Raw genomic sequence first — 12,763 nt, 5'->3', positions numbered from 1 at the left:
CATAGCGCCAGGTGGCAAACCAGCAGGAAAGCGGTTTTTTCCTGAATACACGTTGTTATAGTCTTATCAGGGCAATGATGAGGGATGGCTGTATACCTAGAGCCAACGCTGTTAGCAAGCTTTGCGAATTCTTTACACAAAGTGCTGCTCTCATGTAAGACCTCTTCGAGAAGGTAGTGTATTTTTCAGTGAGATTCATTAAAGCCTTCTTAATGACATTTTAAAAACTACTCTGTTTTTGTTGGAGGGGAATTAAGAGAAATTCCCCTGGGGGAAAAAATGGAAGTTTTTTACTTTGTCATCTAAAATCAGTCAGCTATGTTTTAGCTACAGAGGAAACAAATCTGGGTTGCAAAAAAAAAAAAAAAGTGCCTGAAAAAATAAAGGAAGAGGAAATTTACTATTATTATAGTCAGTGATGACTTATATCCAAGAGCATACAAGGAACTGATTACATTGCAGCTCTACCAGTAACTTACTTTGAGAACTTGCTCAAGGTTGTTGAGATCTTCAATGACAAGAAGAGAGCAACAGATTTAAAGTGAGGCAGAAAGGGTTGTGGCTATACGTTGCAAAGACCTATTTGCTACTAACAGAAGTTCCAGACTATTATTCTGTCTCTGATTTTTAACGATTGCATAGTTAGTAAATTGTTTGTTTAGTTGATTGGATCCTGGAGATACCTGGAGTCTTTTCTTGTTATGTATTGTTTTGGGAGTTTCCCATGGACCACGTGTTTCTCTTTTGTTTGTGGTTTAGTTTACAATGTAGATCAAAGCACATTTCCAGTCCGGTTGTTGAGGTTCAATCTTTTCTGTCTCATTCCAGAAGACACAGCTCTAGCTAGGGGTATTTACTAAACAACATGAAAATGTAAGCCCAGCTGGAATCCTGTGATACCAAACAAATGCCACAGCACAGGGATCACCACAGGAAAATGCTTCATATTTTTGTTTGTAAAGTTTTTGAGGCATCCTAGTCCAAAATACCCAACAAATAACTGCAATTTAGAATTTGAGTAAAATGCAGAAATAGAGAAGACTACAATAATCACATTCTTTAATACATTTTCATACTGTTTTTTCAATTGACCACATTTTACCAAATTCAAGTAATAGCTGAAGATTATCTAATTCATATTACATGTTGATGTGCATGTAAGTTCAAATTCTGTTTTAGGAAGTTAACACTGAAAGACTGAGTTCACGCTGAGCCTTATTTTGAAAGATGATTTTCTTGCTGCAATAAAAACCTGCTCATAACAAATGAACAAAGTGGTTGGTACCATTTGTGCCTTTAAGATCATAGTTCAAAAGAATTGAGCAAACATGATAACAAAGGTAAGACAAACATAACCTTTATTCTCTTTCAAAACCCCAGAGAATAGGGCCTGGAACCACATTCATTGATTTAATCAGAATACCTTAAATTTTGTAGTCTCATTAAAAATTTTATGGCAATGGACCAAATACTGTAAAAATGATAGCAAAATACACAGTTGCTCTCAGCCACATAGTAAAAAAAGTAGTAAATTCTTTTATCCAACGTAAAGAAAGCTAGGCTAGTGAGCTACTTGGTTAAACATTCATAATAAATAAAAATGATCCTATATACACATAATCATCAGATTTTCATAGCCTAAAATCACAACATGCAATCTGACAATAAAACTGTGTCATACTCAGAACTGGCAGGACAGCACACTAGAATGACCAAAATATTTTTTGGTTTATGTGAAACAGTGGGGCAGAATATTAACTCACAACTACGCCCAAAGGTTGGAGACAGATGGCAGTGAACATGCATGCTGTCCATCAATTATTAATTTTCAAAGAACTAGAATAGAGTATAATAACATTAATGTAAATTATTCAATACAATTCAGTATTCTTTGGCTACTAAAAAAATATGTCAAAGTCTTGTACAGGCATGGGCAAAAACAGTAGTAACTGGAAAGCAGCTGTAGAGAGAGCAGGTACTGGACAATTCCGACAGAATACCAAATAATTTAGTTTCAGGAAATAAACTGGTTAAGATGATATCGCTGAGCGTTTTTGTTTTTGTTCTGCCACAAAAAGAAGGTGATTTTTAAAAAGTCTATTGCTTAGGGAAAAGTCAGAGAAAGACAAACACCGTATGATTCCACTCATATGTGGGATTTAAGAAACACAACAGATGAACATAGGGGAAGGGAAGGAAAAATAAAATAAGATGAAAATTGAGAGGGAGGTAAACCATCAGAGACGCTGAACCCTAGGAAACAAACTGAGGGTTGCTGAAGGGGGGAGGGTGGGGAGTGGGGTAATTGGGCGACGGGCATTAAGAAGAACACTTGATGGAATGAGCACTGGGTGTTATATGCAATGGATGAATCACTAAATTCCGCCCCTGAAACTAACAAAAAAAATCTATTGCTTAGAAAAACTTTATATACAGTAGGGTAACTTTAGAGTAATCAGACTTTATCTTGGAGTTTCAAATAATTCTTAAGATTCTAGGTAACATATATGACTATATTCCTTAGCATTCACTTGAAACAATTACTAGAAATAATAAGCCTGCATCATTTGAGAACATAGATAAAAGAGTTTTTTCAGAGACTCCAGGGAAAATGTAAGCATGAAGGAAAACTTTTTTCTCTAAGCATAAAAAATAATTTAGATGACAAAGAGGACTGAGTCAGGAGGCAGGAGACACAGATACGACTTTAGGGAAATCATTTTCCCTCTAAGACCCCTTCCATCTATCTGATTCTGAAGTTAAAACACTCACTCCAAGCTGTGCCAAATGACATGGCATTTTCAAGTTTCTATACAGTACTTGGCAAACTGTTTCGTTCACTCAAACCCTCCAATGTTAAATACATCGATACAAACCCTGTCCTGCAAATCTGTATGCCAGATTTCTAGAGATAGCAAGTTTTTTCCCCACTCATTCCACAAATTATGGAGAGCTTTCTATGTTGAAAGCAGGATGCATGACTGTCACTGCCCCTGGGAACAAATGACGACCTGAAAAGCTGGACGTAGGTCACCGCTTCAGGCCCAACCTTAGACACATGAGGACAGGGAAACATCCAGTGTTCTACTTGCTCCCTGGTTCAGGACAGTGATTCCCAAATTTGAGGGAATACGGGAGGAATCTCCAGACAGGCTTGTTAAAACACAGCTTCCGGGGTCTCACTCCAGCCTTATTGTGTCAGAATGGGTCTGGTGTCTCCAATCTGTCCACAATTTTAACAAGTATATTCTCTCCCACCCCTCTACACCTCTGCAAGTTATTTGTGGGCTTCACTCTCTTCCCCACCACCCCCTCCCCACCCCCCAAAGAAAACCACGGTGTCGTAGCCATAAAAGTTAGAGTCAGAGACAGGAGCCAATGAATAGCTGCATGGCCCTGGATGAGTTATTTAACGTCTCTAGGTCTCAGTCCCTTCATCAGATAGAAGTGGAACAGGAATCTCCTGTCCCTTCCACACTCAAATGCCTCGGACTTTAAGAACCTAACATGTCAACTCGGTAAATCGTGAAGATGCAGAGAATTTACAAGGATGTCTCATTCTGCAGTCCAAACACCCCGGCAAGACTCTGGTAGCCCCCAATTGGATGTCATTCCTCCCTCTGGTCCAAGCATCACAACAAGAGGAAAAGTGACTGGAATTGATGGGAGAAGCCTAAGAAGCTTGCAGGAGACTTCTGGCAAATAGCCAGAAGGGTACTTTGAAAGCAGGAATCACTCCTCTTCCTCGTCCTCGTCGTTCTGGTCCTGGTAGCGAATGTAGACGACAAGCATGACAAAGCCCATGAGGATGCAGAGCGAGCCGACGACCAGGTAGGCGATGCCGAGGAAGGGGTTCTTGCCGCCCATCCACGAGATGTTGCTGAAGACGATGAGCTTGTGGCCGCCGAAGGCGCGCACCGGGTAGTTGTAGGTGATGTTGACGAGGTAGCTGCCGCGCGGCAGCCCGGTGGAGTAGTTGCCTTGGCGGATGCGCGCGTACAGCTTGCGGAACGTGGGCAGCGCGGCGGTGCGCATCCACACCACGAAGTCCTGGTTGATGAAGCCGGTGTTGTTCGGGTCGGGGCTCAGCTCGTAGACCGGCCGCGGCCAGTTGGGCGGCGGCGCGGTGCCGTGGAAGGCCAGCGCCAGGCTGCCGTTCACCAGCGGCGGGTTGCGGAATTTGACGTGGCAGTCGGTCCACCAGGCGATGCCGGTGCGGTCGAGCGGCACCTCGACGTACGGCCCGCCGGGCTGGCGCTGGTGCCACAGCGAGAAGGAGTCGTTGAAGAGGCTGTTGGCGATGGCGCCGCAGGGCGCGATGGGCAGGCCGGAGGCGCGGCGCTGGTAGGGGGCGCACTCGTTGGCCGGGTGGCGCAGCGCGCTCGGCAGCCCGCTCAGCTGCGTGTCGTCGCGGGACACGCTGTAGCGCCGGTTGTTCTGGTAGAAGTTGGTCAGCTCGTAGTAGAGGTACACGGGGCCCGGGAAGAGCTCTGGCAGCGAGAAGTACCAGGCGCACGAGCAGCGAAGCGGCGGCGCGCGGTCCTGGTCGGCCAGGGCGCACGCCGAGCAGTTGCCGGTGCCCGGGTTGCCCGTGTAGTCGTATTCGAGCTCCTTGATGCCGTTGGAGGAGTAGAAGAGGCCCAGGCCCAGGCCGATGAAGGCCAGGCCCGCGCAGAAGAAGAGCGGCAGCGCGATGCTGGCCGACAGCAGCGGCTGCCAGGCGGGGAGGCGCTGCTGCGTGAACGCGGTGTTGTCGGGCTGGTGGGCGCCCCGGGCCGTGGCGCTCCAGGTCATGGCTGCCGAGCCGGCTCGGACGGGGACGGGCGGAGTGGCGCTCACCAGCGGCCAGCCGGGGGCGCCGCCCCTCCACGCGCGGCGAGCCCGGGGGCTGCTCCCGGCTCCGCTTTCCGGCGGCTCAGGTGAGTTTGGGGGTTGGCCCGCCTCCGGCCCCCGCACAGGTGAGTCTTCGAGTTCTTCGTGCGGTGACCGGACCCCTCAGTTCCGCCTCTGCCCAGGTGAGCTGGGCCGGCTCCGCCCCTGCGGGTAAACGGCAGCGGCGCCCCGCCTCTTTGGAGGTGAGCGGGGCGGGGCGGCCGCTGGTTTCCTCACCTGGCGGCTCCGAGGCTCCCGTTTCTTCCCCATCTGGGTGGGTCCGGCAGCCAGCTCCTCCTCCCCGAGGTGAGTGGCGGCCCCACGCTGCCTCTGAGTGGCTCGTGCCTTGCTCAGGTACCACCTTCGCTTCCTCCTTCCAAGTGAGAAGAGTGCCCGGGGCAGCCTTTCCTGAGATCATAGGAGCTGCAGGCTCCCGCACAAAGTTCACCGAGTGATTGTACCGTGGGTCCCGGAGACTTGGAGATTTCAGGTTATTAATCCTCTTTTATCTGGGGAGGGGGAGGGGAGTGACTCTAGACCCTCTTGTCTTTGTAGGTTAACTTTTGGACCCCCTTTCAGTCAATTTCTAACCACAAATTGTAATGCCGAGAGATTACACTATGGCAAATCTGTTATTCATTCAATGTCTGCATTCAAATTCTAGCATATTTTTAAAGACGAATGATTTTCCGGCCAGGTATGCCAATCTGGGTGCAAAGCTAAGAAAAGTAGAAAGTTCTCTAAAAATAAAATAAGTCTTTAAAAAAGAGAATCAACGACTACAAGAGGTTCAGAGCCTTTAAATATCTCTCTAGCCACTGGAAAAACCACACAGGGGTAAAAATGCACTGGACCACCTGTGATTTCCTTTTCTTTTCAGATTCTTTGCCTGACTGGAGAAAGGCCTAATCCAAGGTCCCCAAAGACCTACCTGCTATCCACAGTCAAGGACTTTGGGAATGTTTGGCCTAGGGAGGTGAACTACAAGGATTTATAGGACTTATTTTAAAGAGAACCCAAATTAGCTCTGGAATATTGCCTGGGATTCTGGCCTTTATGTACCATATACACAAGGGGGTATCGGGCCATTTCAGCTTTGTGCTAAATTCTCCCTAGTTATTGAGGGGTTCCTGTCTCTCCTCCAGCTCATAAAATGCAAATAGCTTAAATATTTTCTATATTACGCTTTTGCACCTAGAACAATAGATTGCATTCATTAGTTGTTCAAAACCCATTGAAATTTGGAAAGTTAAAATTCTTGCAAAATTAAACAACAGGAATTTTAAAAATCATCTCCCAAGTGTTCACCCCTATAAGTACTGTAGAATAGAGAAGAGAATTAGACTAAAAAGGACCCTTGACCTCAAAGCATTTGCAGTCTGATAGGGGATATATATTACTTGCAAGTAAAAAAGAATCAAAATAGTGAATAGACAGCATATAGTCAAGTACCAAATTGCACTTTACAAGAATGATGCTAAAAATTAAAAAGTAATATTATTTTAATAATGAAAAATTATCTTATTGAATGCAGATTAGAGGCTTTAGCTGTTAGAGGTCCCTGAGGGAGAGCCAGATGACTTGAATTCCACTTCCCTCATGTCTAATTGTACCCCAAGAGAGGAAATTTCAACATTGCCAACAAGTTCCTATAGTCTGATCCAGTCTCCACTATACCTTTTCTTCAATAAGATAAAAGAACAAAGAGTTCTCGAAATCATTATGATTGAGTTCCATCTATACTTGTCTCATCAAATCATCAGTCAGCTTGACAGAGAGCACACAAAACTAGTCTCTAGAAAGAAATTCAGTCCTCAAAACTTAATCTAGCAGATCTTAAGTCTAACAACTGCTATGCCACCATTCCCCTAAAAGTGTGAGCCCTGCTGTTGAGCTGAGAGTCTTTCCAGCTCTACCTTCCCTGGATGGAAGACAATAGTTTATTCATTCTGCTAATTAAGGTAACACCAGAGCATCCCAAAAGTCAAGAAAAGAGACTATTTCCAGACAGGGAAGCGTCAGCAGGGTGAAACACAGCTGAGGGTTCAAGTTTCGAGATAAGAAATGAAAAGGAGTTCTAGCATCTGACTTCTGTGGGAGCAGTTTGGGTGTTGGGGTGGGAGGAGTCAGGCTCTATCAGGTGAAGGAAAGGGGGAGTGGAGACAGCCAATGTACAACAACTCTTTAGAAATGGGGGGATGGGGAGGAGAGAGGCAAATGGTAGTCATTTTGAAGAGTATGTATTTCAAAGGAGAGGCTTCTTTATAGAAGACAGACTCGTGTTTATTCTGAGGGAAAAAGGTAATAGTTCAGACAAGGTTACAGATGGGTGATCCTGGATGGTGCAAAGGTGGAAACAGGCAGGGGGTTCAGAGAACAGGTGTGGCGTCACCTCATCTCAGAAATTAGATGATTTGAATAAAGATGGACACAGAATTCAACTGGGCTGTGGGCTCAGCTCAAGAGAAGGAAGTTTTAATTTAATGATTTCTTCTGTGCACTAAAATGAAGGGTCATCTCCAAAGGAATGAGAGAGAGGACGGGGAGAGGGAATTGCCCAGGGACACATGAAGGGATGTTGAGTGGCTTGGTCTAGGGGAGTCCCACCATCCAGACTGAGATGGCAAATGATTGAACATGTCCAGTGGATGGGGGTTTTCAGGGCAGGTGAATTGGAGAGAGAAACGTTCAAGCTAGTGCTGTTCTTGTGGCAGGGGTGGCTAAAGTGATACACCTTAGTATTTAAGCTGAATGGCAAAGAACATGAAACCAAGCCAATGGATCAAAAGAAAACAGAGAGATCAGAAGCTGGGAGTCCTAATGATGTTCTCGAGCAGGCGGCATGAAAGCTGGAGGGAACAGGTGCTGGTATAAGATGGGATGGTAAATATTTTGGAGGTGGAGCAGTACTGAGATCCAGGTATATGTCCTATTTCCTCCACCAGCTTGTAAGTTTTGAGAGGTCAAGGATTGATGTACATCCCGTGTCCCTCAGAATTCACTGTATAACGAGGGTTCTGACCTTGTGTCTTTAATTTGATTATACACGTTGTCATGGGGCATTAAAGGACACTTGGATCATGTAAACTCAGTTCTCAGTACCAAGAAAGTGAAGAAATGAGCTCATTCTAAACAATTTTTTATTGCCTCTCTTTATTATGAAGAGAACTCAAAGTGAAATAAAGAGGCATTCTCAATCACAATACTCTCAAAATTACTTCCTTTCCCCTTTTGTCTTCCCAGTTTTATCTGTATAAATATTTAATTTCTGATTGGTGGAATAATATAAAAATACAATTACTATCATTCTACTTATTAAGTTACCTCCTTTTGGAATAAGGAATAAAATAAATATTTTCCATATTTCTTTGTGGTCTTCATACATTTTTAAATGGTCCCCAAATTCATGGGTCTACCACATTTAACTACTTTTTTTAAAAAAATTGGTGGATATTAGATTATTTCCAGTTTTTCAGTATTCCAAAGAATATGGTAGCGGACATCTTTTTGCATATAACCTTTTCTTCTCAGCTATAAGTTTCTAAAAGTAGGCAAGGGGCTTAAAAGTCAAACTCTTCAAAGGCACATACTGCCTGAATCTCTGATACTGCACAGTAATGTGAACTTCGCTATGTTCACCAACACGGCCAACAAAACCAATCGTTAACCACAGAGTATATTTCGTCTATGCCAATAGTCTACCAGATACTAGGAGAAGCAGTATAGGGTAGGGGAAAGAATGCTGCTGGACGTTAAGGAAGTCCAAGTTTTACTCCAGCTCCTCAGGAATAACTGACCTTGGTCAGATTGCTTAACTATCCTGGTCTGATTGCTTACCTGTATGAGTATGTTTGCCAAAAGGATAGTGGATATCTCTTTCATTGCAAAGATTTCTGTTCCTGGTCATCTCAAGGGGTGTCCTTTATACTGACTCATTGGATAGTTAGCTTTTATTGAGTATACCTGCCGTGGGCCAGTCACTCTGTAAGTGCTTTGTATACATTATCTCATCTAATTCACACCACAAACCTAGGTGGGAAGTGCTGTTATTAAACTCACTGAGCTGACGCAGAACTAAGATTTAGGCTAAGGAAATGGAGGCCCACCAAGTTCTCATGGAGGTAAACGGGTGATCAGGAAGTCGAAGGCCAGCTTAATTCTTACGTCCTGCATTTTCACCCACGACACTGTAATGCCTGGGCATACTTCTTAAAGGAACCCCAAACACTGTAACATTGAGCCAGTTTTTGGTATTGCAGGTCTTCTCTTATACCCCAAAGATAGGAGAATTCCACGCCACAGATGGAGGGTCCCAGAACCTCCGAGTTGCCTTATTTTTGTTTAACAAAAGCTTTTGTTTTGAAGCCAACTTTTGTTTAGCACGCCCATTTCTCTTGCTAAAGTAAAAATAATTTCACTTGTCTGTCTCTATTCAGTTTTTGCATTTATTTCTTTTTAATTCATGACTCTATATCTTACCATAATAGAGCCAGCATTTTTAATTGGCGTTCCCTTACACAAGTTTATACTACTCAGGATTGTTGCCTGTTACTCTGCCCATGGGGCAGTTTTTATTTAAAAGGAATCAAATTAAATTGCTTCATAAAATTAAGCATATGTTCAGAAAAGTTTTTAAAAATTCACTGTGCCTGGACTTCATTTTTCATTAAAAACTGTGTTCAGCAGACTTCCTGTCCTTAAAAATTATGAGTTGGTACCCCCTAGTGGAAGGTACAAAGCAACTTCAGTTACTACTACTGAAAGCACTGGAGGGACAAAAGGCAGGAAGGAATTCTCTGCTCCTTGCTGCGGTGTGTTGGGTTGTCCTGTCACTACCTTATTGAGAAACAGTGGAGGTCAGTTGTGCGCAGAGCTGCAGGGAGCAGTATGGAAGAAGAATGGGAATGAGACAGGTGACAATAGGTCTTCAGCAGCGTTGACTAGGTATGGGTTGGCCATGTTGAAAGACTGTGGATAAACCAGCCACGATGGGATTGGACTTGAATTGTGCAGTTGGAGTTTGTTTGTAGGGGGTGTGCATGGTGAGTTGGCAGGAGAAAGACCCAAAATGTGAGGAGGACAAGTTGGGTGACAGAACTGAGATGGAGGGGAAGGAAGAGCTCTGGAACTGGAGAAGAGTTAAATCAGAACTGGAATGGAGCTATGTAGTATGAAAGAGGGGATGAGGTATATCCCAGGGTGAGGACTGGGGGAGGGAGGAGACACCAGAACCGAGCAGGGTCTGTGGGACCAGCAAATCTGGTGAGGCGGCTGGAGGCCACCCTTCTCTGCCATCCCCCTGTCCCTGAGGGGATGAAACTCACTGGTTTGGGGATGGCCTCACTGAGAACTATAATATACATACTGGCTTTCCCTTACGTGTGGCGACAATATCTGTTTTAAACTTTAGGAATCTCTCACTCATGTATCAGGAATAAATAGCTAAGCACTTAAAATTTTTTCAAAAAGTTACAAGATTGTGAAATGAAATAAAGTAGACGTCTGTTGCCACGAGAGGGCAAAGCCATATGTCTTAACATCCATAAGCTGGGGAAGGAGGGCTGACATCTTACGAAGACTGGAGGTGCCCAAGAAAGATGTGCTTAGATGCCCTTCCCTGTTGGATAGCATCAATAAACTGAATGAACATACTTTGAATTTCATTATCTGGATCACTGATTTAAATGTTTAAATACTTTGTCCCAACACCCTGGGAACCTGTACTTGTCATGTGTGCTGACCAATATTGACTTGTTAATATTCAATCTGGAGAGTGTATATCCTTGGAGGGTTGCAGGGGCCCTTGGCCTTTCTCTCTGAATAGTAAATCTGAATTTGAGGTGGTTGTGTTTAAAATTTTAGGGGCTTTTTCTGTAGGAAAAAGTACCATGAGGATGACTGCATTGTGTCAAATTCTAAACCAAAGTTTGGGACTTTAGAGGGACCAGGATCCTAGATGATACCTTATCCAGTGGTTTCCAAACTGACCAAGTAGCAAAATCAGTAGGGGGGAGGGCAGTGTTTAAAAATACGCATTCCTTCTGCCTTTTGCCTAAATCACAGTCTCCAGGGGCTGGTGCCCAGAAACCTTACTCAGAGCAATCTGATGATCAGCCATCTTTGGGGGCCACTAATCTACTCCGGCCTCATAATCCATCTGAGGAATTCTCTTTGATCTTAGTAAGAATTTCTGTGATGCAAGGAACAGAAACCCAAGCCAGCTTTAGTAAAGGGGTGGCTATTGTTCAGAGATGAGGAATCTCGCACAAGGAAGGAACTGAAGAAAATAGATCTGGCTCTCACACCGGTAGAAAGTCATCAGGCAGCTCCCTTCTCTCTGCTTTGTTTGTCACGGCTTCTCTCTGCACTTTGGCAGGCCACCTTCTTCAGCAGGCCTCTTAGTTTTGGTCCTCCAAGTCTTGGGCTTTGCATGGCTTTGGGTTGCCAGAGCTCTGACTCGGTACCAGCGCTGGATCACCTTACAGCTCCTGCTGACTCTAGCATACATGTTCTTTAGTTCAAGAGAGACTCCAGGTTGGGTCAGGGGTCCAGCCCTCATTCAGCCTATTGTGACGGGTGGGGAAAGGTCCTATGACACACACATGGTTGCCTACTTTCTCCTCCTCAGTAAAAGTGGAAGGGACTCTTCCAAAGGAGGGGAAGTGCAGTCTGGCTAAGCACTCAAAGGGTATCCACTAAATGTTACAGCTCTTTTAGAATTTGTCTAGCAGTTTTTCTGGTCCTCACCAGAAGACTCCCCCATGGTTAAAAAAAATGGTGTCCACTCTACCTTTGTAAGTTCCCAGTGACGGGATCACTTGGGCTCTGCTTGAACAGTCCTTGAGACAAGGAACTCACCATTTTATGAGGTCCATTCCTTTTCTAGTTCTAAGTACTCAACAGCTTCTTTGGTAGTGACCATCCTATATTCTAAGTTCATTCTCTGCAATAATACAGAATAAACTTACTCCTTGCTCTTTATGAATATGAAGACGGCTATTGTGTTCATCTCAAAATCTTTATTTCCATACCATACATGCTTAGTTCCTTGTTGTGGTCCTCTCTGGATCTAGACTTTCATCATTCTGCCTCCCTTCCCTTGCACATGGTTTGAGTTAGTAGTTGTTCTCATTAAAGAATTTGCCTACTTAAAAATCATAATTTTTTAAAGGATTGAGAGTGGCTTTAAAATATGCGATAGAACCACATACAAAACATACTTCAAAGCAAAAGTATGAAGGCAAAAGGAATACATTTTGTAAAATAAGCAGGAGCTGGAAGAGAAATTGTTTCACGAAGCACCTGCCATGAAAGCCTGCAGCTTGCTCGGGATGGTCTGCAGGATTGCTCCTTCAGCTTTCTAGTGGCCAGCCCAACGAGAGAATGACGGATCACTGCATTCACGAGAGAAGAAGAAACCATTTGCCCAGAAGAATTTAAACTATTTCTGGCGCAAAGAATAGGAAACATTTTCTCCTTGGGGTTCTCCCAGAGAAGATGTTATAAAACCAGGTAAATAATATCTTTAGCAATATCCTTGAAGTAAATATTGTAGTCCTTTCCTAGGACTGTTTCTTATAACATCTGCCAAAAGGAGATATAATGGTGTTTGGTGAAAGTACAATTCACTGAAGCCACTCTAGGGAGGCTCTGTGATCCAGACTGGGTGCCACTCTGTGGTTCTTTGCCCCAGTGTCTGTGGTTAGGTGTTAGAAGATCTAGCAATGGTTTTCAAGCTGTGCTCTGAGGGTCCCATCAGTGGTGGACTTCAACCTTCCCATCCCTTTCCCTCATCCCATTCTCTGACTCTAGGATTCTAGAAAAACATGGTTTGAAGAAGGGTTCTAGGGTTAAAAAAGAATTTTGAAAACCACTCATACAAAAGAATGGG

General features: G+C 44.2%; 1 protein-coding gene and 1 non-coding gene across 2 annotated transcripts; one reads left to right on the top strand and one right to left on the bottom strand.

Annotated features, from left to right (window-relative positions):
* Nucleotides 1-1,341: 1,341 nt before the first annotated feature.
* TMEM30B (transmembrane protein 30B) lies at nt 1,342-5,092 on the bottom strand. The gene has a single exon (XM_026480432.4). The coding sequence runs from the start codon at nt 4,792-4,794 to the stop codon at nt 3,733-3,735; it is 1,062 nt and encodes a 353-aa protein (XP_026336217.1). The 5' UTR covers nt 4,795-5,092; the 3' UTR covers nt 1,342-3,732.
* A 6,477-nt stretch (nt 5,093-11,569) lies between these two features.
* Nucleotides 11,570-11,630, top strand: LOC113242420 (U7 small nuclear RNA). Its single transcript, XR_003311914.1, has one exon. It is a non-coding gene; the product is annotated as a U7 small nuclear RNA (small nuclear RNA).
* Nucleotides 11,631-12,763: the final 1,133 nt, after the last annotated feature.

The sequence above is a fragment of the Ursus arctos genome, unplaced genomic scaffold (genome assembly GCF_023065955.2).
Source record: "Ursus arctos isolate Adak ecotype North America unplaced genomic scaffold, UrsArc2.0 scaffold_25, whole genome shotgun sequence".
NCBI lineage: Eukaryota > Metazoa > Chordata > Mammalia > Carnivora > Ursidae > Ursus > Ursus arctos.
This window is presented reverse-complemented; position numbering and strand designations above follow the sequence as displayed.